The 27,600-nt window shown below is 46.7% G+C and overlaps 1 protein-coding gene across 7 annotated transcripts in view; it reads right to left on the minus strand.

Moving 5' to 3' along the window:
• Positions 1-27,600, minus strand: part of SPICE1 (spindle and centriole associated protein 1) — a 1,365,450-nt gene that overhangs the window by 49,602 nt on the left and 1,288,248 nt on the right. For all 7 annotated transcript variants that reach the window (XM_069635857.1, XM_069635859.1, XM_069635855.1 and 4 more), the window contains 2 exons: positions 10,814-10,997; positions 9,221-9,329 (listed from right to left, as the gene is read on the minus strand). In XM_069635857.1, coding sequence (XP_069491958.1) covers positions 9,221-9,329; positions 10,814-10,997 — 293 coding nt within the window. The remainder of the gene's footprint in view (positions 1-9,220; positions 9,330-10,813; positions 10,998-27,600) is intronic.

Genomic DNA, 27,600 nt, shown 5'->3' on the forward strand with positions numbered 1-27,600 from the left:
CAGTGGTTTGGCAGTACTTGGTGCGCAGGACCTTCAGGTCCATTGGCTTTGGGGTTTCCCCTTAACTAGGAGTTTTCTTATAGGCAACGATGACATCGTACTGGATTACCGCATCTTTGTCTTTCCAAGGAAGCATTGTCTGTGCTACAACTGTTTTTCAAAGTTATCCAGGTGGTTTTTCTTTCCTGTTAAGGCGCTTTTCCTGTATCAGTCCTTTAGTTATGGACAGTTGAATGTTTCTCCCGGGGGGCGGGGAAATTACTTTTTATTGCCAGAAGGGGTAACCATAGGGTTTCCTCCATCTATTATCCTGGTTTCCACAACATTTTGTAATGTACGAGTTATTAACTGTTTTAAAATGCTTAAGTTGGATTTAACCCTTAATACCTCTTTGCTACTATTCCTGTGGGAACACTATTGCTGGGTCTCCTGCCCCTTGGACCATATGGATAAAGTAGGTTTTGCAGAGAGTGGGAGTCAATTGCTCCTTTGATTTTTCAGTTGTAGATGCTATAGTGTTTAGGACATTCTCCTGTGGGGAGGGAATTATCAAAGCAGCTGATTGGTCATGGGAATAATAATTGGAATAATTGTATTTTATCTCAAGTGTATTGCTCAGGTTGCGATTGGGATGCAAGGGCCTGAACTTGCATAATATGAAGCCTCCCGTCATGCCATAGAATGGAGAATTCCCCTCACTAACGTGACAGGAGGTTGAGATTCTATTAACGACAGGGGGCGTGTATTATCCCACCCACCCACCCTCCCTTTGTTTTTCTGTTTCTTATTCCACCCACCCACCCTGTTCTATTTCATATTGTTTCAGCTTTCGGGTGAGAAGTCCTATCCAGAAGAGCTTCGTCATAGCTTCAGGCTGCGGAGAGGTTGAGATCCCTCCAGTTTCGCTGGATCCTTTCTCCGCACTACGCAGTTGAATAGTTAAATGGGGCGCCTGGTGCAAGACAGCTGCAAAAAAAGGAGTTGGGTTTAGAGTAAAGGACATATATAGAGGAGAGTCCCTGCTCATTGGTCCCCTGCAGGGCATGACCTGTCCTCCATGATGGATTGGGGAGTCCCCCTTGCATTGACATGGAACTCCATTTAGTTCTGTTATTGAAACTTTGCTTGTAAACATTTTTTATTTGCTGCTGTGGTTTCAGAGTAAAGATTGTAATGCATAATACTCACCTGTCTTTAATAGAATCTAAACGCACTGTCACGTTAGTGAGGGGGATTTTCCATTGACCACGCAGGTGGCTCCCTGCTGCGAGAGAATGGCGCAAAGAGCATAGGAAGTGGAAAAGCTCTCCCAGGCTGGAATATTTAAAGAATTGAATCCATTTTAGTGCACAGAGGCTCCGCGACCTGCACTCTCATCAAGGGGCAAGGTGATAATACTGTCGCATGGCACTGGTTCATACTCAACAAAGTGTGCAAGTTTATGAAGACCCCCAATGTTAGGGAGAATTCTCTGTTAAGGCTAATTTCCCAAACCTAGTGAGTCCCCCAGCAGCTTTGCTGGATTTTTGGGGTTTATTTTTTTCTCCTGCTAAGAGTGAGACTCTTTTTCTCCCACTCTTAGACATGATTTGAGATATCCTTTGACTTTGTAATGTGTTTTATGGGCTATGGGGTCTTTTACTCCATAGGGTTTAATGTAGTTTTTGGTAAGTGTGTTACAGAGCACCCTCAGTGCAGTAACACAGGGGTGTCATAGTGACCACCAAACAGACTCCATACCCTGGGACTGACTACTGTCTCCCAGGGCATGGAAAGTCACCATTGACTTTACTAGACTTAAATTGGGAACAGAACCAGTACCAACCATCATATTGTGGAAGTACTGATAGGGGTAATTAGATTGCCCCTGGGTCTGTTTTTCGAGGGGGCACTGTGCAGTCCCCTCTCGTCGAGTTTCTGGCTGGTGGCAGTGGTAACCACGCAAAATATTCCTTAAGAATATTTACTATGGGATTTTCCCATTCATTTTAAACGCACCACTTTTTGGTGCAATGTTAAAGATACCGCCGGGTTATTTATTTAATATTTATTCCCCGGTTGGGTCTTTTCGCCAGGACTCGGTTTTAAAATGGCGTTTGTGTTCGCCTCTGTAACTCCAACTCAAGTCGAGCCCTTTGTTCCACTTTTTGGCGGGCTTCTCCACATAAGCCTCCAAAAGTGGTGCCACTTTGTCTGGGTCTACAGGATGTGGGGGGGGGGGGGGGTTTAAGTACCCTGGACTGAGTTGCCTCAGCAACTCAAGTCGCACTCTTGTGTGATTGGCCCAGTGGTGAGCCGCCCGGCTCACCACTTAGCATGTTTGAGTGACAGCTAGGACTGATGAATGGGGGTTTTCATCCCGAAGACTGGTGAGGATACCCAGTTTGCCCGCCTTTTTGCCTTCCCGGATCATCTCGTGGCCGCCTTGCCTGTGCCAAGCACCCCGGCAACTGGGATACCACGTTTTACCACTACCGCGAATAAAAGGGTAGTACCTTTTAACCGGACAACTCCGCGGCTGGTTTCTTCCCTGGCAGTGCAACGACCTCCAGCTTTCCTCCAGTTCGAGATCTTCTATTCCTCTGGACGACGCCGCGACTTGCATACACTGCCAGGGACAACTGCCCCCGCTGGAGGATTCTCTCCACTTTCAAGGTACTGTGTCCGCCTGGCCTCCCTTGCAACGGTCTGTGTGGGGTGTCTCGTAAATCCTCATCTTACCACTTGGGTTGGCCCTAGGCTGGCTAACTGAACTTTTCTGAGCTGAACTGATTCCTTTTTAAACTCTCTGCAAGACTTTTCAAGCCTTTTAAACTGTATGATCTTGGACGCATTGGTGTTCTACTCTCTCCAAGAGGGAGCCTGACCTCAACCTTTTGTTCACAAGTAGACTTTGACTTTCCTGCCTTGCTGAGTGCTTCTAAAGTATTGTGTGGTGTGCTGTTCCTAATTTCTGCCTTTTCCCTCCCTTTTTCTTAACTTATTGGAGTGCCATCTTTAGTTAAGCGCTCACCTCTGTCTGGAAATAAGTGGTGTTAACTAAGACTTGTCTAATAAGGAATAAGGGATGTACATATAGTAATAGTGACTTTGTTTTTGAACTTGCTTACAATAATAGTGCTAGAGTGTTTCTAAGTGTGTCTTTAAATAAATAATTATATACTTGATACCAAAGCTCTGGTCAGTGTTTGCTTGTGCTACTGTGTTTTGGTACCCATCTTGTATACTCTATATACTGTCTAACTCTTTTTGAGAGATGTCTGGCTGCTCAGCCACAGCTACCAGGTAAATCTGGGTGGTACAGACTGCTACCAATTGGGTTTACTGCCAACACCTGTAGTCTTAAGCCTTTTGCAGTGGTCCCCAAGGGAACTGCACAGGTTTCTGCCTAACACCCACAAGAGGCACAGCCAGCAGAGGCGTGCAGGGAACACACTAGTATACCCTTGGTGAAGAAGAAACACAGGAAGAAGGATACTAATAAAAAAAATAAAGGGCGAGAAACAAAGGCGCTGCCCACAAGGAATAACATTGTGCCCCAAAACAAGTAGAAGTTGTTCGCACCACACCTTGCGAGGAACAGTACCTACGTGAGTTGCCACTTGTATGACTATATATTGAACCCTTTGTCTATTGGAGCCCTGGATCCGAACACAGTCTTAAAATTAACGAAATTCGTCCACGCCTCAACAGGTATGGAGCAAGACCGGAAGCAGACTTTGCCAGATATACTAGGGAATTACTGGGACAGTGCCACTAAGGCGGACATCAGAGTATTATATTACTAGGGGAAATCCGCTCGATAAAATCCAGCCTTACAGAAAGAGTCACTGCTTTGCAGGACAGAATGGTAAAAGTGGAGGACCGGATTGAGGTGGTAGAGAACAACCAGCTGTCAGGCGACCTAGTTGTTATGGACAGCAAAGCCAGGTTCCAGGACCTAGAAAAAAAAGAGAAATTGAATTGAAGCTCAATGATCTAGAAAACCGAGAGAAGAACAGTACCTACGTGAGTTGCCACTTGTATGACTATATATTGAACCCTTTGAATAATTATTATTATTATTATTATTAAGAGATCAAACATACCCATCATCGGCCTCAGCGAAAGACAAGTAGAAACTCTAGCTGGGTTAGAAAGCCGAGTGAAGGTCCTGGTGATATCACCGTTCCCGCTGATTTTGAATTTGACTGAATACACAGGTCTGGAGGACCTCCCCATGGCCAAAGCTCAGTTCTCAACAAGTGTCATTACTACAGGCAAAGACAGGACATCCTACAAAAAGCAAGAGAGAACCCACTGAATTCGAGGGATCCAGTGTCAAAATATTTCAAGACCTCTCTGCTGCTATTCTGAATAGGCGGAGAAGTTGCCGCCCACTGACAACCAGGTTGCAGGAGCATGAAATCTGTTACCGATGGGGGTTTCCCTTCTCATTAAGTTTTGAACATGGAGGTGAGGGCTACCGCGTTACTTCAGAGCAGGAAGCCTGAGGTGTGCAGGAGGGCCTACAAACAGGCACATCAGGAGTCAAGAGATCCAGCATAAAACCGATGCACAAAATGACACCCTCTACACCAAGGAGAGGCCGAGCCCCCGGAACTAGAACGTATAAGCGATATAACACGCCCTGAGAGACTAGTCCCCCAGGGAAAGATCCAAGTCAACAGTAGTTTTTCTGTTTGAGTCAATGCGCTTTCCGAGCAAGATGGGAAAGCTGGTCCAATTACTGTGAACAAAATGGCTCATAATGCTTGTTACAATTACTAATGGGCTGCTAGCCCCAGTGTAGCCACAAGAGTTTGGGTGGGGTGGGACATGCAATGGATGAGTGTAGAGAAACACCAAGACACTTAACGGTGCACAAATGCAACCTCACACACTAGTCACTCTCAGATATGTTATTCACATGATAGTACCTTTTAACATGATACCTCACAATAAAGTCCAAATGCTTAAATTAGCACACTAACATGGCGCTACTTGATGGGTTAAAATATTGAGTCCCTCAACGTCAAGGGCTTAAACTCTCCGCAAAAAAAGCATTCAATGTTACCCAGGAAATTTAGACTCTCCAAACTGGATGCGTTATTTGTGCAGGAAACAGTTTGCACAAGGGAAGGAATTCAAGATCGGATGTAGGGAAATAGGAGGCACACTGTGGGCTTCGGGGATCAAAAGAAGACCGGGGTTGGAATCATATATAGGAAAACGGTGGGCCGTCAAATAGAGCACATACATAGGGAGGAGTAATGGAGGTATCTAGTATTAAAGGGGAGAAAAAGATCATGCACAGTCACACTTTGTTCTGCTTATGCACCTAACCAGTACCAACTATGTTTGAGTCCCTTTTTGATTTCTTATATAGTTGGAAGGAGGGCACATTAGTGTGTGGTGGAGATTTTAACATCATAGCAGAGGCTAGCTTAGATTGCGATTCTATGAGACAGGAGGTAATCGCACTGTGTGGCTCAACAGGGGCGAGATTTCTAGGCTTACTACGAGCAAACCATTTAATTGACACTTGGCACACCCTAAATTGAGGGCCTTCTCTTTTTATCCCCCACTCCACCACACCTACTCTCATATAGATTATCTCTTGATCGAAGCCGAGAATGAGAGTAGGATTATAGCCACAACCACTGAGATGGTAACCTGGTGAGATCACTGATGTGTGTTAGAACTAGACGGTGGCCCATCTGTCTATACAGAGCGCAGATGGATCTGCAATGATACCCTCTACAAGGATCCATTATTTAAAGAAACCCTAACGGAAGCAATAAAAGATTAGTTTACTGTAAATGATATGGGTGAACTGCCACTGAACACAGTATGGGAGGCGACAAAGGCCACAATTCGGGGTATCCTAATTGCGGAGGAAAACTGAGATTTCACGCAAGGAATTTGAACTTCACACTCAGCCTGTAGATGGAGTGGAAATCTCAGCGCAGATTGAGGAGCTTTGAAATGACCTAAGGGACATCTGGCAAGGCAAAGCACTGACAAAATTGCCATGTTTAAAACAGAAATATTATGAGAGAGGCGACAAAGCCCACACCATGTTGGCCAACCGCCTGCGAAAACAGAGGGCACATGGGGCGATCCCCAAAATAAAAAATGAAGCAGGAAGAGAGCTACTGATTCTCGTGAAATTACGAAGCGCTTCTCAAGGTTCTACACTACCCTATATACAGCTGAGGGAGAGAGGATAGAACGATATTGCGCGCCATTTATCAAAATTCCCCCGTATAGCGATATCTCAGGCGAATCGAGACATGTTAAACGCCCCAATCACAGCTGAAGAAATCCAAACTACTATTTCCAAGATGAAAGCAGGTTCGGCGCCAGAACAGGATGGGTATACACCAGCCTTTTATAAAGCTAATAGCAATTTGCTGACTCCCTTCCTAGTTAAACTCTTTAATTCAATTCTAGATACTAGTCAGGCCCCACAGTCGTTCACTGAATCGAGAATCATAATACCCAAAAAAGGCAAAGATATTACAGAATGCAAATCCTACTGCCCTATATCGCTTATAATTGTGGATGCAAAGACCTACGCAAGCATTCTCGCTAGCCGTCTAGCCCAAATCCTACCCCAGTTAGTACACACAGACCAGGTTGACTATGTAAAGGTCAGGCAGGGCGTGGACAATGTTCGCAAAACTCTCAACCTTATAGCCAACAACGACGAGAGGGAAGACTGTCCCATTTTAATGTTTATCGACGCAGAGAAGGCATTCAACAGAGTTGAATGGCCTTTTCTGCGCACGGTTATGAGATGGGCAGGATTGGGTGAACTATGGATATCGGGGGCATCAGCTGTATACCAAAACCCTAATGCTAAAGTCCTGGTCAATGGAGTCACATCAGAGCTCTTTAACCTGACACAAGGCATGCAACAGGGCTGTCCCTTCTCTCCGCTTTTGTACACCCTGTTGGTGGAGCCATTGGTGCAGGCAATTGGAATAAATGCCCAAATTCACAGAGAGGAGGAGGGAAGGAATATAAGTTAGCTCTATTTGCGTACAATATTTTAGCCTATATTTCCCACCCTTTTTGCTATCTTGAGGAAATACTATACATTATCAGGATTTCAAGCAAACCTAAATACAATGGGTGTGTTCACGCTCCAGTAGAATGCAGCTCCCAGCACAATCAGTTGCAGAGTGGGGCTTCCACTACAGATGGAGGGTATAAAATATCAAGGCGTAGAGATTACGAAAACTCTAGCTAACCTATTTGATGCTAATTACAGGCCCCTGCGGGCCACCACCAAAGTGGATATAGAGAGATGGTGAAAGTTGGGGCACTCCTGGCCTGCTAGGTTCACTTCCATTAAGATGCACATACTCCCCAGATTCCTGTTTCTTTTTCAATCACTCCCGGTGCTAATTCCAGAGGCTTTCCTTGCAGAAGTTAAGAGGTCCCTCCTGGCGTATTTATGGACAGACATGAAGACCCAGGTATCGTATGAGGCCTTGATCACACCAAAGGAGAAAGAGGGTATGGGATACCTGGATCGCTGAATATTCTAGGGCTTCTCAATTCCGCACCTTAGCAGATCGCTTGCGGGAAAACACAGAGAAACAATGGGTGGTGTTAGAAAATGAGCTATTTAGGCCAGTAACCCTGGGGTGAATGTCTATGGGTCTCATACCGGTCCTTGCCACGTAAGAGCGCACACAGTCTTAGCAGTACTGTGGTCACTTTGGCGTCACACACAAACCATGAAGGGGGTGACATCCTGGCCATTGCCCCTTAGCTGCATAGGGCCCACTGGCCCCATTAGGGATCAACTAGTAGATTTAAGTCGCTTCCAGCCCCAATACAAAGAAGGTTTGGTGAGAGCAGGGTAGATGTGGGAGGAAGGTTCTTAAGTGTCAAAGGCAGAGTTAGAGATGGCGCAGCACGGCACCATGATAACACCACTTCATTACCTGCAGTTGGAGTGTTCTGCAAGTTCCGTGCTGGGGGGTGGAGGGGGCTCCCTTTGGAGGCCCCTCACAGTATTTGAGCACATCTTAAGTGTACGCCGGGGCACACAGGGTTTGATAGCCCAAACATATAGCACATTGCTCACTAGGGGCCATCTTGCACAACCCAGCACACAAACCAAGTGGGATAAAGAACTAGAGCTGCAGTGGCAACCGGAAACATGGGCAGTATATACAAGGCAGTATAGAGTACATCTATATCTATGCAATACAAGATGCACAATGTGAGGCTATTGATGAGATGGCACCTGACTCCACAACGGCTATCGAACATTTTTCCAGGGATAACACTCCATTGTTGGAGCGGGGGTGGGGAAACAAGTGATTATTGGCATCAGTGGTGGAGGTGTGTAAAGGTGCAGATGTTCTGGAAGGAAGTCCTGGGTTGGATACAGGCCATAGATGGCAGTCATAGGAGATTGACCCCACTATTGGTTTTGTTCGACATAGAGACAGACGTGGAAGGGACAAATACAATTCTTTCCCACATGCCTAGAAATGTGTTAGCAGCACGAGTATGACTGACAGTTAAGTGGAAAAGTGGCATTCTACCAACGACGGGGGAATGGCTTATGAAGGTGCATACCATATATCAAATGGAAAGAATGACGGCGGCCCTGCTGGTATCCCACTCCCAGATAGACATGACCTGGCTTCCCTTCTTGGAATGTTATACTGAGCACAGAAATGCATTGGAGGGGGTGGGGGAAGAGGTAAACGAGAGGGAACCAATCAACAATTCTAATGCCTCGCATAGTGCCTGTTGGTTTTTTCAACTCTGCTGAGGTGGGGTGCAGCAACATAATGTTATTATTGCATAAGACGGCTATTTCGGTGCATACGTCGAATGGTACTGAGAGGTGTAGAGGTGAATAAAGTGAATAGTGTACTTTGGGGTGTTTCTCTGAGGGGGAGGGGAAAGGGTAGGAAGATTGTAGATGACTGCTGATGCAGGATAACACCTGTTCGGGGATAGTATTGGTCAAAACCGTCAGGTGAAAGATCTCTCGCAGAGAGTACCATATGGGCTATGAAGAAGCCAGACAGAAAGAAAGCCAAAGTATTGTTTTTTTTAACCTGGATGATGTTGATGATGATGATGATGATGATCCTATTACGATTGCCTCTGTGATGTAAACATGTGTATGGTGACGCTCTTGTATTTGTTGTAAAACCTTTTAAAAAGAACACAGTTCTAGATTAGGCACTCTAATGAAAGTTACCTTCTTCCGCTGAGGTTGGCTCTGCTGGCAGGAGATGGAGTTTGGCCTATGGATGAATCGGCAGGCTCAAGGCCCGGGATGGAAACCTCAATAGTCTTTCCTTTGCTTCCTATTGGGAAAAAGCAATGATCACAAACAGATCACAATACAGTAACGGAAGAGTACTCAGCGGTCAGTGATTTGTGCACGATAGAACCAAGACCAAAGCATGTAGTATGCCCCTAAATATATAATCACGTACATCAAGTTCAAATAAAATAAACAAATCTGTTGAAGCGAGGCCACGTGTAGCTGCTGGATTCTTTCAATACGAACAGCACACTGAAACACGAAAGGCTGGATGTTGCACCCTTTGAGGATGAGGCTAGAGATGTGTTATAGCCATCTGCCCTGGGAACAAAGTATACTCAATTTGTATTGGATCAGCCAGGGACCCAACACATCATCTATACTTAGCCTACATGTTCACACACTGCATTACTTGGCAACCTCCCTTGAGGAAACAAGGCAGCATTTGCAGTATCCCTTGTTTTCTGCCTTGTTTTCTGTCTGTCTTGCCAGCTTTGCCTTTGGACTGAAAACGACTTTCCATGTAGGAAAAATATGAACTGTGGGTCTGTGAGCAATTGTGTACGAGTCAGATTAAAACATCTGCATCACCTGTCCCTAAATGGTGGTGGTATTCATACAGGGAAGCTTATTTCTCCTTTTCTTTTAAAATCTCTACTAGCACCTTCATCCACGAAAGGCTAAATCCTGAGAACTTCAGCCAACTGGCTCTGAACACCTAGTCAAGTTGAAATGAGTCACTCCTACAATCCAACCAAGCTGTCTAGTCCACTCAAAAGGGTATTCAATTACACCTGTAGCCACTGTAAACATTTATAGATATCCCTTGTGATATATGTTACTCACCTCTAAGCCATCTTTTAGGACTTTATGTTGAAATAAGAGTTTAGTAAAATACCCACGATAAGCATTACAAAATGGAAACTTACTTGTTTTAATCATTATAATGCTGGAAAACAATGAAATATAAATATAGCTTTTTCCGGCCTACACTTTTGCCGAATGCTTTTTACCATTTCTTTCCCACTTTTTTGCCTCAAAGTGCAGATGGTAAATTGGACTAGGATATATACAGGGGTGTGAGGCTAGGTTAGTAAGGAGGGTGCCGGGGGTCTCTTCCCACATCTTGCAGTACAAAAAGTGGAACATTCTGTACAAATAAATTTGGCCAAAGTGTAGGTCAGCAGAAAATAGTCAGCAACCACTCGGATGAAGCGAAATATAGGGTTTAATAGAAACCGACAACCATCTGGTGTGAAACGAAGGACTACGCATTCACCTAAAATAAAATCATCTCTATAATCGAAAACTGTTGCAAGCCAGATGAAATATACTGCCTGGACACTGATATGGATACACCAAACAATTACTAACTAGGCAAACCCAGATTACTGTGGATATTTAAAAGGCTCCTTTACATTTTTCTATGGGGATACAAAGACAATCCAACCCATCTACAGACACTCTAACGGAAAGCCATGTTTGTTACTGCTGTCTGATTTTCCTCCATGCTTGGAGACACACCTGTCCACGCAGGCTGCAATGGGATAGGTGAAATTGGTGGCGAGGCTGCCGTGGCTTGCTTTTGCTGGTCAATCAGCTGCAGCAGCTTTTTACGCGCTTCAGTGCTCTGGCGGTTCAGTTCAGCAATCCTGCACTCTAGGCTGTTTTCAGGTGGTACAATTTCTGGAGTCCTGGGATTTGCATCCTAAACAGAGAATAATCATAATCAGCACCACTATATTTCCCATTAATGTAGAAACTAAAAACAAAAAAGAGAAACACACGCGCATTAACCAGAAGTTGCCACAGTAGTCAAATACATTTCTTAAATACAAAAACAGTGCAACAAGTTCTGGTGCAGTCCGGGTATGTTCCATGTCCCTCAACGTTCACAGCCATGTATACATTTGGAAAATGCTGCCGCTACCTGTGGCTACTATGAAAACCCTCCAGCAAAACTGAGTTTTCTTTAAACTCCCAATAAAGACTTCATAACCACAAGGCTTCAAAGGAGAAGCGACTTGAACAGTAAATGGTCAGTCCCTTTGCTCTGGAAGCTTAGATCGGCAATCCCCGACATGGCGAGTACCAGTACCTTGCTTTGAAACCCCCAAGGAAGCGTCTCACTTGAACTCAGATATTGCTGTGCTTTCATGGAAAGGAGGAAAAAAACTTATCTGTAGAATCACTCCTGCTCTATGAAGCACTTCCCCGCCCACCAAATCCCCCTAACTCTCCAGCTACAGAAGAGGGAGAAGGTATGTATGGACTGTCTGCAACACTATTTGGAACAGTCACCTGCTTCCAGTGGCTCTGTAAGACAGTCAGAACTGTGTCAGTACTCTCAAACAGCCCCCACTCCCCCTGATTATTTACATTGGTTTCAAACTTAATGTTGCCATTGCATTCCTCTTGTTGTGAGAAATCTTTCTTCAAATCCTATCCTCTACTCGCAATAGCGGAGTGTGAGAGCTGTACCTATAGAGAATTCAAGTTGTGTGTGTGTATAGGCAGCTAGCCCTAAAGACGACACTTTCCTCCCTCTACACTTTCCAGTTTAGCCATCGTTATCCCAGAATGAATTTCCCCCGATCCTTCTCACCTCATCTACCTGTAATTTGAAACTCTACCTTGTCTCCCTCTTCTGGGACCGCCCCAGCCACATCCTCCTCTGCTACTGTAATACCTTCTTGCCACACCTTGCCCCCTCCAGATTCTTATCAGTCTCTTAAATGTTTCACAGTACTTTAAAATCTCTAAGAGAATGTACTGGCACTCAAGCACCACAAATAAACACGTAGGAAAAAGCTAATCAAAAGCCACTGATTTACATGCATAGCAAAAACGCTACCATTTTTACTATATAGGACAACTCTGTCCTGCTTTAAGTTTCACAAATTATATATGCAGGGTCACAAACTTTAGCCCTAGATCAACTGTCCTGATGAGGAATCTCTGAAAGCAATGACCTTTCTGTGAAGAAAAATAACAATGCAAGCGTCCTTAGTGGCTTTTTAATTCATAGCAAAGCCATGTACTTGGAACATTGTCATATCCATACGTGGCATTGCTGATGCAGCCCTTCCTTCGAATTGCCTGCCACAGACTTCTGCCTTCTGGTGCCAAATCCAACAAATTCTTTTCTGCATCAAAACTAGAAGCCCATTGCGTGAAGGAATGTCCTTCATTCCAAGAAGGTGTAAGACAAATATTACTGACCAGTAATAATCTTTCTGAAGCCTGTATCTGCTTAGAATCACATGCATTGCATACACCTGAATTTACTGGTTGGTGATGAATATTACATACTTTTGAATTTGAAAAGAGATGTCTCCTTTTTCATGTGGGAATGCACCCTTCTGCTCCCGTGTGGGGAGGATGGGCAGGTGCATGTGATTCTAAGCAGATACAAGCTTCAGAAAGATGATTACTGGTAAGCAATATTTGTCTTCTGGAACTTGTGAAACTACTTCGATTCACATGCTTTGCATAGATTAGCAAGCAGCATGTATTGAAGGAGGCGGCAGAGCTGAAGGACTGTTATTATATACATGCCTTAATATTGCCTGCCCCACTTTTAGATCTGGTTTTTATTGTGTATGCACACAGTAATGATTTGTGAATGTGTGTATTGAGCTCCAAGTTGCCGCTTTATAATTGGCTTCCATTGATACATTTGCTAGGAAAGAAAGGGTTGCTCATGTACCTCTTGTGGAGTGCACCCTTTGCTTGGAAAGCAGTGTTTTGTTAGCTATAGAGTAGCACATCTGTATGCATCTAACAATCCACCTGGCAATAGTTGCCTTGATGACGGCCTGTCCTTCTCTTCCTATTGCGATGAACACTAAGAATAATTGTGTTTTCCGTATGCCCTTTGTTTTGTCAAGATAGTACATTACTATTCTTTGCACATCTAGGGTATGAAGAGATCTTTCTCCTCTACTCTGTCGGTTTTGGAAGAAAGCTGTCAATTCGATTGACTGGTTTATGTGGAATTTTGGGGAGTATCTAGGATGTGTTCTCAGAACAACCGCGTTTTTATATATGGCAACCAGCTGTCCAGAGACCAACAGTGCTTGTAGCCCACTTATCCTTTGAATAGATCTTATAGCAATGGGGAAAGCCATTTTGTATGTGAAGACTTTAAGAGAGGCTTTTTGTGTATGGGTTCAAAGGGTTGTCCCATGAGCCGGGTGAGTACTATGATTAAATCCCATACCAGAGGGATGTGTGTCGCTGGTGGGATAATGTGTTCAGCGCCTTCCATAAAAGGAATTAACTACCGGTAATCTCCACCATGACTGTTTTTATTGTGATGTGGTCTATGCTACTAAAGCTGCCGCCAAATGCACCGTCAGTGAGTTATATGTATACCAGGCCCCGGATCCAGCAAGTACATGAGAAAGTACCTTTATGGGGTTAGTTTTGTTTTGCTTGCACCAGAACATACATTTCTACCACTCATTAAAGTAGCAATGTCTGGTTGTGGGTTTTCTTGCTTCTCTAATGATTTCCATGCACGTTGGGGGGGGGAGGGGCGTGGAGATTACCATACTGTGACCCCAGGGGCCAGTCTACTAAGCTTACCATCTGAAGTGTAGGGTCTGTTACCTGCTTGTTAGTCTATGTTAGTAGGTTTTGTACTGGATGTAGCTCCAGTTCCCATTTTATTCAATAGAACAATTTGCTAACTCTGCCAAAAAATTGTCTGTTCCACTAACCCCATCAGGAACAACTCCAAACTGAGAGGCCGTCGGGCCCCGTCAACATGCTCATAACCACCAGATATAATGCTTGGTCCTTCAAAAAGACTCTGCTACCGTTGTTCTGAAAGCTGCGAGAAACCTGAAGATGTCTTAGTGGCTAGTCCCCAGGGATCCGTCATCCAGGTGGGCAGGACTCGGCCATCGCTTTTGGATCCAGTTTCTGGGGGTGCACCAGTGGGGCAGGATCACCTGGATGAGGGGCCCTTGGGTAGTGGAAGTGGAACACCAGAGGGTGAAACGCGGTATAACCTTCCCAATAACACCTTTTTTCCCATCCAACCAGGTAGGATACCTTGGAATTCAACCCCCCCGCCCCTTTTTTGACACATACTCTTTCTCACAGACAGTTCACCGTGAGCAAAAGGGACTAACACCAGGCATGTAGACCTGACATGTCCCAACACCATAGACAGGCAGGTTCAGGCAATTACGGATTATTACACACCTGACTTCCATCACGCTTCCCCACACAGATAACAGGCGGAGCACGAAAGCACATACTGTGCGAGGCAAACACGACGAGGAAACCGCAGTTCCAAGATGGCAGTTTAGTACAAGGGGAAAGACGGTGAGACCAGAGAGAGCCACAAGGATGGAAATACTGTGACCTCTAAAGACAGTTACTTTCATGAGCCTCGGAAAGAAACCAAAGACCAGAAACTAAGGCTGATCAAATCTGCAAATTGTGTCGGAGGTACCCAGGGTTCTCCTGCGTCGATAACCCAGGCAGGGAAGAGTGATTGCCGCTGTGGTACTGTCCTTGGCTCCTACAACAAAGCAGTGTCAGAGAAGACAATACAGCCGGTGAGTCGGAGAGACTGATACCAATCTAGCTTGTGTTTTGAACCAAGGTTGCAAGTGGCAACATTGTACAAAGAGAACAGTGTGAAAGGCGTGTGCAAAGAGTGACAGAGATAATTTGAACTCTGCAATTGTACTTTGGGAAGCGAGCAAAAGATACCATACACAAGAGTGGTCCGGCGTTACCATGGTTCCCATTTCCATAGAATCCTATGCGACTTTATGGGAATGGGGAACAACACAGTTACTGCCTCCGGAATTACCGGCACCCAGGGTTGTAATACCCTGGTGTTTCCGGGAGGTCCGGAGGCAGTAACTGTTTACGGGTCCGGCGGCTACCTGCTGGTTTTTCCAACACGGTTACCGCCAGACTCGTAATGAGGCCCAATGACTTTGTAGACCTCATCTCAATTGGAAGCGAGTTCCACAACTTTGGTCCTAACACAGCAAAACTTTCGTCACCTATTGTTGTATGCACTGAATGAGGAATTGACAGACGATTACAGTCCCGGGATTGCAAATCTCTTGCGGGCTGATAGAGGTGAAGTAATTCGCACAAATAGGCTGGAGCAAGCCCATTTAAAAACAAGACAGGCCACCTTAAATTGAATGCAATCCTCCACCGCCAGCCAGTGCAAGGCACGGCTAGAGGGGGACACGAGTGGTTTTGTCTAGCTTAAAAATCAGCTGCATTTTGAGTCCTCTGCAGTCTCTGAATTTGCTTGGGCGGGATGGCCATCAACTGACTATTGCAGCAGTCCAGATGGGCACTCGTCAAAGCACCCACCGCTGAGGCATGGACCTCCTCAGGGATATAGGGGAGTACCTGCCTAAAGTCTCAAAATATGGTGTACTGCCTGGACCTTAGCACCAACCTGGCAGTTGCTGGTGAGGTTGTCCTGCCATACACAGCCTAGATTCTTGACTTTAGAAACAAACCTTAAACTTGTGCCCAAAAGAGTTGGAATGGGTAGTTTCTTTGCTGCACTGAGAAGACGTTTTGGACCAATTAGAATCAGTTCAGTTTTACCTGCATTTAATTGCTGGATATCCAATGGTCAATCTCATCCAAACACTGCCGTAACATATCAAATGCTTCATCAAGGTCAACAAACCTGATGAAGATCTGAGTGTCGTCAGTGTAGGTATGGAAACTCATGCCATGGCGTTTCAAGGTCAAGAGAGCACATATATACATTAAACAATAGGGGTGAGAGTGATTCAACACAATCAAGTCTGAGAGGAATTCACCTAACCTCAGCTGTTGGCGACGATCCAACAAAAATGATCAAAACCACTCAATGGCATGCTTGGAAAGGGATCTGAGGCTGGAAGAGGGGCATCCAACGTTGAACTTTCATTGTATAAAGGGGATCTGAGCCTGGCTGAGGGAGATCCAGGATGAACACCCAGAATTGAATACTAAGAGGAGGAAAATAAAGTTTTTGTGTTGTTTTGTGTAACGGGCCCTCTGAGTCAAGAGACTTGAGAGAAGCAAAGAGACTTGAACCCAGAAGGTCTTGAACCGTGTAAATGGAACTTTACCCTCCAGAAGCCAAAGTGTGTGCTTTGCTCAAATCAACTGCCTTGCATCATGCTGAAAAAGTGGGAAAGGGAGGCCAACGACCCGAACATCCTGACTTATCATTTTATGAACACTTTCTTTTTCATGAACATCCCCCACATTCTTTGTACATTTGTAGAAAGGTTTGGCAATCTTTTTTTATAGGCCCTTTTAATTTGACAAGACTCCACTAGGACTGCATTATTATTTAATGGTCGTAGCTTGCTCCCATCTGTAGATTTAGGTTTAGATAGGCGTTTATCTCACCTGTGTGAAAGTTCAATAAACACTCTTGAACTGTGGTCACTTGGGTCCGTCTTTCTGTGGATACCATGCCTTCCTTACAAACCCAAGGGTAAGATTAATAAGAAATGCTAGCCGGACCACATGTGACCAAACCATCACCACCTAACTGTATACTCCTCTTAGTCGGAGTATTGCTATCTCCTGTACACACACATGCATTAGTCCATAAAACATAGTGACTTTTTTTTTAAAACTCTTTATTAGTGGTCACGTATAGGCTGTCACACCACAGCAGATCTGTTCAACTGTTACATCAGGAGTAAAGTATCCGTTATATTTCACATAACAATATTATGAAGACAAGTCAGCATCAGTAATCATATTACATAGATAGGATCTGAACGGGCCCCAAATGTCCTTGGGTCTGCATACCGAGGGTCGGGTTAAAACAAACTGTTCCTCTGACTCGTTGACATGTGTCAGTTCTTGTACAAATTGGTTCAGGGTGGGCGGGAGAGAACTTTTCCATTTCTGTAAAATACATTTTTTGGCAATAGCGCACGAAATGTTAAATAATCTTCTAATTTTCTCTGATTGCTTGCCAATGTCCCCAAACAAGTATCTGAGGAGTCAAATCGGGGGGCACCTCAGTGATTTCTTCCAGCAGCTCAGCCACCGGCCTCCAGAATCCCCTCAGTGCCGGGCAGTCCCAGTACATGTGAAAGGATCCAGCCTGGGGAGCATTACATTTAGGACAGGCGTCGGAGGCATCCAGTGCAAACCTTGCGATTTTGGCCGGTGTATAATGCAGCCTGTTCAGGATTTTAAATTGAATCACCCTTAGACCAGCATTAAGCGAAACCTTCTTGGATAACACACAATAGCTGGCCCATTTCTTTTCTTCAATGGTCCCCTGTAAATCCGCTTCCCACTGCTCCTTTATCTGATTTAATGTGGGGGTATGAGCTTGAACAGCTGTGTATAACCTAGAAATCCCCAGGCCATTTTTAGATGTTACTAACTGCACACATGGATGGGGTGGGGGTTCATCCAGGAAGAGAGGCCACCTCTTCTGGAATGCAGACCTCATACAGTAATATTGCAACGTTTTCAGGGGACCACCCCCCAGTGCCCTCAGCAAGAGACCCCGGTCCACAAAAACACCATTAACAAACATGTCACCCAGCTTCATTTCACCGTTAGGGTTCCAGGACTCCTGTATGTTAGCATCATGCGTGGGGGGTATACCCGGGAAGTCCCAAAGCGGTACCTCTGGATTGTAGGGGACCTCCAATCCCAGCCTCTTGAATATAGCCATCCATGCCCTGACTGTACAGCTAACCGGATTGTATGCACATGTGTCTTTATACTTTGGATCGAAAATAACTGATTTTATATTCGTGGGATGTGTGGTGTGTTCCTCTATCCATGCATGGGGTGTATTGTTCTCGTCATTATACCAATATTTTGCAAATTGGGCTTGGGAGACGTAATAATAAAGCTCGAAATCCCTCCAGAGGAATAGGGCATTGTCATTTTCTCCCAGCTAATCCTAGCAGTCTTACGTTCCAGAGAAATGTTACCACCATGGATCTAAGCTTGGAGAAGAAGGCCCTGCCCGGCCATATAGGAATATTGACAAATAGGTATAAAAGTCTAGGGAGGACCACCATTTTAAGAATGGCAACCATGAGGGCTCCCTACAGGCATTAGGCTCCAAGCTTCAGATTTGGGGGCGGCTCCCAATTTCCTTAGCCGGAAATTGGGAGCCGCCCCCAAATCTGAAGCTTGGAGCCTAATCCCTGTAGGGAGCCCTCATGGTTGGCTGCGTAGAGTGTGAGCATGTCCCTGGAGACCAGTATTCCCAGGTATCCACAATGTGGTCTGCGGACCACTTGAGTCCCCCTGTGTCTGTAGGGCATCGGGTGGCAGGTGTTAGAGGGAATATTTCCGATTTCGACATATTTATAGTACACCCGGAATAATCTGCAAATTCTCTGTCATGACGGGTGCTATATTTACCTCAGGCTCCCTGACATATAACAATGTGTCATCCGCGTAAGGCGAAATTAGTTGGGTGGAGCCCTTCATAGTGATCCCTTTGTCTGAGTGTCTAACGGCCGCCATAGGTTTAATGGTCAGTGCGAATAGTAGGGGCGAAAAAGGGCACCCCTGTCTGGTCCCCCTCTCCAGAAGGAACAACTCGGAAATGGCTTTATTGGTCAGGACATGGGCTCCAGGTTCCAAACGCCTCAAGCACCGAAAGGAGATAGACCCACTATACCTAGTCAAACGCTTTTTCAGCGTCAAGGGATATGGCCACTGCGCTCCTGCGGGGTCGATCTGTGCCATAATCCCAAAGAGTCGTCTGAGGTTTAGGGCTGTAGATCGAGTAGGGACAAACCCATTCTGATCGGGGTGGACTAGGGTCGGGACTGCCGGCAGAAGGCGATTCGCCAGGACCTTTGCAAAGATTTTAGCGTCCGTGTTGATGAGGGACAAGGGCCTGTAGGACGAAACATCCTGTGGTGGTCGCCTGGGCTTGTGGGGTACCACTATTATGGCCTCTCTCATAGTTGAGGGCAATCTGCCGGATTCGAGCGCCTCCTCCCACACTTGTAATAGTATCGGCACAAGTTCCTCACGGAACTCCTTGTAAAATTCAGCGCCCAACCCGTCTGACCCCGGTGCCCTGCCTGTTGACAGGGCACCCCCGATTGCTTCCCCGATCTCCTGCATCGTTATCGGCTGATCCATCGCCAGTCGCACCTCGTCAGGGAGCCTAGGGAGGAAGAGGGCTTCAAGATCGGTCTTAATTTCTGCAGATGTTTTCTTATCTTGGTTAGAGTATAGCCTCTTATAGAATTCCATAAATTCCCCATTAATGTCCTTATCCCCAAGGAGAACCCTCCCCTGTTGCGTGCATATGCTTGTGACCTGTGTGGGTTGTTTATCGTGTTTAATTAGGTTGGAGAGCGCCCTGCCAGCCTTGTTGCCCTCCCCGTACCTGCGTGCCCGAATCGGGGCCGCCACATATCGGACCTCCCTCAATGCAAGCTTGTCAAATTCCTGGAGATGTGCGTGTATATCAGCTAGTACTTTCTTGTCTTGCGTATTTGAATATGTTTTCTCGAGTGCATCTAACTTTCCTTCAACAGACGATAGTTCGGTCCTCACAGCCTTTAACATACCCGTAGTTCTAGATATCAACAGACCCCTCATACAAACCTTGAATGATTCCCACACTATCGAGAGTCTGTCGACCGATCCGATATTATTGGACAGAAACTCCGAAATTTCAACATGGAGTAACTCCACTACCCCGGGGTCACATAACATTCCAGCAGACATCCTCCACCTCCTGAAGGGACTCGGGGCATTCCGGAATAGTAGTTCCAACAATACTGGGGAGTGATCCGAGAGGGTGCGGGGTAGGATTTCACATCGCTCAACCGAGGGTGTCATGGGCATGGAGACCAACCAGTAATCAATCCTGGACTCGGAATCATGTACCGAGGAATAAAACGTGCATCTTCTACTGCCCGGGTGAACCTCTCTCCACGCATCAACAAGTGAGAGCTGTGCAATGACATGTCTAAGATTTAGTGCTGTCCTGCTTGGGGGTCTCATCACCATAGAGGATCTATCAAGAACCTGATCAATGGCCAAGTTGAAGTCCCCCCCCCCCACAAGACACCCGAAACATCCAGTGATATAACCATCTGATATATATCCAGGTAGAAGACCGGGTCATCAATGTTGGGGCCGTATGTATTAACCAGGAGAAGCTGTTGGTTAGCCACCTCCCCCCAGACCATGACAAATCTCCCCTGGGGATCGACCTTGTGACCACCAACCCGAAACCCAAGGCCTGGGTGAATAAGGGTGAGAACCCCTCTGGACTGGGTCGAGTAGTCCGTGTGGTACCTCAGGGGACCCCACCCGGGCAGGATGTGAGAATTACCCGCCCCCACTGCATGGGTCTCCTGCAACATCAGTATTTGTGGATTATGCCTGGAGACGTAGTTGGATATCTTCCTAACCTTAACTGGATTGTTCAATCCCCTCACATTCCACGTCAGCAGCTTAACCTGTAGCCCACCCCCGGGGACCCGAGATGTAACATTAGCCATTTTCAAATCTGACGAGTTCACAGTATTCGTGCCATACAGTCAATGCCAGCCCAGCCGCGACCAAAACTTTACTTTTCAACCAACAGGCCGTCCCCTTCCACCCTCCCTTTAGAGGTAGCTCCGGAAGGCAGCCAAAATCCTCAACAAAATGCCACGATAAGTCCATCCAACAACTGAACGTAACTTTCCCTTCACCCTGTATCATCAACCCCAACTTGACGATGTAGCCCATACAACTTATGGAACATTCCACGGGTGGCCATGTTGCTTCACATGGCCGCCGATCAGGTCCAACAGCTCCACCAACCAAAGTGCCTGGTGTACCTTAATCAGTTACTCATATGGGCCCCTGGCCCAAGCAAGGTCGACACGCAAGTGTTTCTCATTCCACGGGTCTGGGCCTGTTTTGTGCTGGTATGCCCCCTCTGGGAGGAAGGGGTATGGAAGTTTCAATATAATGCATGGCCTCCGCTGGGGACTCGAAGAAATGGGCCCTGCCCACATGTTGAAGCCTCATTTTTGCCGGGAACATTAAAGCGTATGGGATCTGGCGCTCTTTTAGGAGCTTCTTAACTGGCTCATAGGACCTTCTGCTCGCTTGAACTCCAGAGGAGAAATCAGGATAAAAATGTATGCAACTTTCCTCATAGTAGAGGGTTCCCGCCTCTCTCGCTTTTCGTAGGATTGTGTCTCTGTCTCTATAGTTGAGGAGCCGAGCAATTATGGTGCGTGGTGGCGCGCCTGGTTTAGGTGCAGGGGCCAGCGTACGGTGTGCTCGTTCCACTAGAAATTGTTCAGAGAAGGCCTCCGGTCCGAACAGGGTTTTAAGCAGTGTCTCAAGATGTGTCTCCATTTGGCCCTTTCCAAATGATTCCGCTACGCCCACAGCACGAATGTTATTGCGCCTGGAGCGCGATTCTAGGTCCTTGCACTTGCTCTGTAGCTTCGTCATGCTTTCCTTGATTTGGATGATATCACGGATGTGGTGAGAGATAGTGTCTTCATTTGTGCTGATACGGGTTTCAGTTTCCATTATGCATAGGCTTTCCTTCTCCACTCTAGCCTTTAAGGAGCCGATGGTAGAGACTGTCATCCAGCTTTGTGTTTATTGAGCGAAACCCATTTTGGACTATAGCTGTTAGGTTGTCCAAATTCTCACTGGAATCAGCAGCAGGGTTCTCGTTGTCGGCCGCGTGGGCGTCGGCCGACGCGGCCTGACCCCCTGTGTAGGCGTCCATGGGGCCCTTCCTCAGCTTCTCCTGGGTCTTGGAGCCCTTTGCCGGCCTCTGTGGTTCCCCCATGATTAATGGCGTTCCAGGTGGTGCAGTATACTGTATCCCAAATATTCTGCAGTTTCCAGTAGGGGTCTGGTTTCCAGCCCACTCGGGCACTGGAGCCTCAGCAAGGGTGATTGCGGGTCCGATTTAGCTGCTACCCCGGCCGACCATGTGGCATCCCGCGGGGTCTCCCTCTCCGCCCGGCCTCGTCTCCTTACCGGTCGTCCGTGCGGGTATTACTACTGCAGAGTTCTTCAGGCCGCGTACTGCGATTTGCACCGGATGCCTCGCCCCGCACCGCCCTGTAGGGTTTGTAAGGAGTTCTCTGGGGCTGAGCAACTGCGGCAACCACCACCGGGGCCGGGTCCGGCCTTGGGCAGGTACGGGCCAGAGAGTCGTCCACGCCGCAGCAGCCCAGAAGCCGTACCGTGTCATCAGAAGAGTGTCAGGGCAGAGCCGGGACTAAGCTCCTCCCCTTTTGGGCCCAGCCTTTTCAGCCGCGCTGCGGCTCTGCAACCCCGGACCCCGAGCCTCAGGATTTCGTCTGGTCACCCACGGGCGGCCGGGCCAGCCCGTCCGAGCCGAAACAGGCAGCGCTGGATGGATAAACTAGCTCAGGATTTCTCAGTGGAGCGGGAGCTCTTAGATCAGGCGGCCATTTCCAATATGCGCAACAGCGCCCCCCAACATAGTGACTTTTAAAATGGTAGATAGTTAACGGAACTACGCGTGTGTCTCTCCAAAATGACCCAGACAGCAATTAGTGGACCACATGCCTTGCCCCCGTCTCTGTGCCGAAAACAAGCACATGCTTATTGCTAGACAGCTCATCTTACCGCTTATAGCATTTCAACAATCAAAATCTGTCATGTTAGATCCTTGGCATCCTGTAGTGGCACCACACTTCGGCAGCCAAACTGAAAAATATGCAAGATATGCCAGATGCTCTAAATCCCAGGGGGTTAATTCACCAAGAGATATGTAAGTGCATCCTCACAGTTATGTAACACCAGGCCCATTTGCCTGACGCACCTCTGACCTGTAGATAGTTCCACAGGTTTCTGCTTCTGACATCATGTCTGCATTTTGCCTTGCGGGCCAGAGCTCTTGTTATGTACCCTCATGAGGGCAGAAGTCAACTATCTCGGAACTCAACCACTAGACCGTAAGGTTTTAGATAGCCCAGGGACACCCGTAAGTGAAACCCATGCATTGGACCCCATAATGTGGGGTCCACATAGCCCTTTGGACTTCTCCACTGTTCCTTCCAAAGAGACAATAGCAACCTACAGTCTCTGCCACTGTTTATGCAACAACCTGCATTCATAGGGCTCACATGTGAAATCCTAGTGATCCCATCAATGTGGAATGTATTTTGCAACTCATAAATCGCCGTCACCCGACACACAAGGTGTCCCAGATCAGGGTGTAAACTCATCTTGGATAGTGACCACAAAGATGTTTTTATGCTCTCATTATTATTCGTGAGTCAGACCCACCACGGAATCCATGGACAGACAGCACTATATGGGTTCTCTCTTTCCTAGTGGTTCAGCACTACAAAATAGGAATTAATCAAAAATAAGTTCCTCATCCAATCCCCCCCCCCCCAACGTGTGTTTAGAATTAATAAATCCACCATCACTCTTTATGATTTAAACTACTGGCAGGATTCGCAGTGGGTCCTACTGTGTCCAGAACAACTCATCAGGGGAATGCTGAACATAATGCGAGACAAATTGAGCATCCAATTTCCTGCAACATAGTCAGGATCTGTGCGCCACAATCCACAATACAGGTCTCTGGGTTCGGCCCACTTCTTTTACCACAGGGACACTGAATGAAATAAATTGCATTAAGTGTTTTGCAATTCGAAAAAGTGTCTTAATTTCCAAGTTCTTCCTTCAATGTCCATTGTTTTAAAAACATTTTTTACAACAGACACTGTGCAGGTCCCAGATGGAAAATGTCCCAGTACTTATCTCAGATTGCAAAGGGTGTTTTTCATGGGTTTCTTCACAAATTGCGAGTGCACCAAACACAAAGATTTTTGGATCTCGAGAGCCATACGCAGAACAGGTTCAGGGGCAGGGGAGTCTGACCAGAGGCCAGAACCTCATGAATCTTGAGCTATTAGTACAGTAATACCATTCTTCCTGCCAAATGGCACTCATGCCCTTCGCCTACATCTGTACCCGTTTCGTCGGGTGTTTGTGCATTTCTTCTAAATGCGCACTCCCTTGTGGCTCATGCCTCAGACTTTCTTGACCTGCTTCAGCACACGTTGCCTTATTTCGCTTTCTTCACAGAAACCTGGTTCCAGGATTCCTCTGACCCAGTTATTAGTCAGGCACTACCCTCCAATTATGCTGTTCTTAGATTTGACTGTCCATCCGGCCGTCACAGTGGTGGGATCTCCATGTTTTTTAACGCTGCCTTTCAGTGTTCTATTTTACCATTCTCTCAGAGGCTGTGTATGGAAGCATGTTTCTTCCGCCTGGTTATTTCCCGCACCTGCACTCAAATTTGTGTTGGTTTACCGTCCTCCCCCTTGCAATGCTGCTTTTATTTCTGGGCTTTCTAAAAACTGTATCGGATTTAAGGCTCCATTTTAAATCTCTTATTATTCTTGGTAATTTAAATGTTCACCCTAATGCCCCCTCTGATGTTTTTAGCTTGAGCTTTGTGTCCGCACTTGCTGACTTTATCTAGGTCAGCACGTTGTGCGCTCCACTCACTGCTCTGGGGAATACCCTTGATTTGATCTTTTCTCCTTTAGACCTGACAACTGTGCATACAGGCCTCCCTGTAGCCTGGTCTAATCATCTAGTCATTCCCTTCTCTATTAAAGCTCTCCCAGCACCTCCCGTTTCTCCTTTGCCTCACCCTCCTGCCCTTCGCTGGAACACTGTCTCCAGGCCTTCCATCATTTGTAATATTAATGATCTTATGCCCTCGCCCGCTCCCTTGGATTTCTCCTCGTTTGCCTCTGCATTTACTCTTGCTGCTGACCTTCTTGCACCCCTGCGCCCGTACAAGTCTCTTGGTCGCCCTTCCCAACCTTGGTTCTCGGCCTCCCTTGCTGATTTGCGTTCTCTTAAACGCAAGGCTGAATGCAGATGGAGAACCGACTACTCTTTCTCTGCCTTGTCCGATATCTGTGATGCTACGGCCAGCTATCACCTGCCCATCTTTAGGACCAAGCGTGCTTACCTTACACCTCTGCCATCGAGGCAGCTGCCAATGCCCCGAAAACTCTGTTTAAAACAGTGCAGGCCTTGTCCACTCTTTCTTCAGATAATTCCATCCGGCCATCATTGGCTCTGTGCTGCTCTCCTTTCTTTCAGGATAAAATCGCTTATCCGTCAGAATATCCATGCTTCTCAGTGCTCTGCTCCTTTGCCCCAATGCACTGCCCAGGTTACTCCCCGCCCCCACTCTCTGGTCGCAGTTCCCCGTGTTCTCTGAGGCAGACGTTACTGCAGCCAGAATAGGACTTAAATCTGCCTCTCCAGCATCTGCCTCTCCTTGGATCCTCCTCGGTTTATCTCTCTTTATCTTCCGGTGTTGTTCCTACCTCTCTCAAACATGCACTGGTGATTCCCCTATCCTATCCTATCAAACTGCTTGAATCTCTTATTATGCCCCTGCTCTCCTCCTTTTTGGAAAATTCAGGTGCCCTTGACCCCTTTCAATCTGGCTTCCGGTCGGGCCAGGGTACTGAATCTGTTCTAGTGACTGTGGTGGACGATCTCAATGAGAATGCTGACCGGGGGTGAGAGGGGTAGTTGGGGGCTGGCCTCCTCCTTCTGGACATCTCAGCGGGGTTCAACACCATTGACCACGCCATCCTTGTTCAGAGGCTTTCTCGATTAGGCATCTCCGATTCTGTTCTGCAGTGGTTTGTTTCTTTTCTTACAGATCGCTCAGTCTGTTTGTCCCCTTTCAGCTCTTCTGCGCTTCCTCTTCTTTGCGGAGTCCCTCAAGGCTTGGCACTCTCTTATTCTCTTCTCTTTAATGTCTATATCCGCCAACTTATTCTGCTCATTCTGGCCTTTTGCTTCTGCTGTTATTCTTGCGCGGATGATACCCAGATCCTGATGCTGCTGGATCTTGCCGTAGCTGACACGGCTTCCCGCTGCCAGTCCGCAATCCACTCCTGGATGGTCTGCAACTGGCTCTGTCTCAATGGGGACAAGAAGACTGAGGTGCTAATGGTCGGTCCCCGGCCAGATGCCTCCCTCTGGTCTGATGCTTTTTGGCCTCCTGAACCGGGTCCTTCACAAACTCCCTCCAGTGTTGTGAAAAATCTGACAGTTAAACAATCCTCCACCCTCTCACTTCTTCCCCAGGCGAGTGCAGTTTGCCAGGCTATCAATGTCAAACTCTGTGTTCTTCGTAAAGTTCTTCCTTTTCTCCAGGACTCCCTTCATTCTATGGTTGTGTCTTCTCTCATTTCTGGCTCTTTGGATTACTGTAACAAAGACCACCTAACCATTGCCTCCCTCAACTGCAAAGAGGCCAATTTCCAGGCAAAGAAAGACACATACAATGGGCGCATCATGGAAGCCAAATCCAACACTAAAGAGCTCTTCAAGATCCTCAAGGAACTTGAATCTCCCGCAACCCCCCCAGATACATATATCAAACATAACTTGTGGTGTACAAACAGCCCTATTGGGTAAAATGACCACGCTCCAAACCAAAATGAACGCCAAACAATCGTGCCTCCAAATTGACACCCAACCCCACTCGCATTACCCCCCCCACTCCCTCCGGCTCTACGCACAACCCTTTCAGCTTCACAGCTCTCAGTACATCTGAAGTTAAAAACATCAACAAGCTCAAGCCAACCAACTGCCAAGGCGACTTATGTCCTGCCTCAACCATCAAGTATGCGGGAAACGAACTAGCCCCCTTCATCACCACCCTCATCAACACATCCTTTAAAACAGGCATTGTCCCCAACAATCTAAAAGATGCATGGTCATACCACTACTTAAAAACCCACTCTCGACCCAAGCACACTCACCAATTACAGGCCCATTACCACAGTCCCTTTCTTGCTTAAAAACCTTGATCGGGCCGCCTACCTCCAGATCCAAGAATACCTCTAATCCAATAAACTCCTCGGCCTCAGGCAATCAGGCTTCCGACCCAAGCACGGAACAGAAACGGCCTTTGTTGATCTGAAAACACAAATTGAAGACCTCAAAGACAAAGGGAAACTCGCACTGCTGCTACTATTAGACCTATCCGCAGCCTTCAAGCTCGTTAACCACCGCATCCTGTCAACACCTCTCCTCTACAGCCAACTTCTCAGATGCTGCCACCTCTTGGATCAGATCTTTCCTCGACAATAGATCCATGCAAATCTTCTCGTCAGCGGCCGCTGAACCCTCACCTCTCCCCCGTGGCATGCCTCAGGGCTCCTGCGTATCCCCTACACTATACAATGTGTTCACCAAACCTCTCTTTGAAATCCTTGACTATCTGGGCGTCACTTACACAAATTATGCCG

This window comes from Ambystoma mexicanum, chromosome 7p (assembly GCF_040938575.1).
Source record: "Ambystoma mexicanum isolate Mex_15411 chromosome 7p, UKY_AmexF1_1, whole genome shotgun sequence".
Classification (NCBI taxonomy): Eukaryota; Metazoa; Chordata; class Amphibia; order Caudata; family Ambystomatidae; genus Ambystoma; species Ambystoma mexicanum.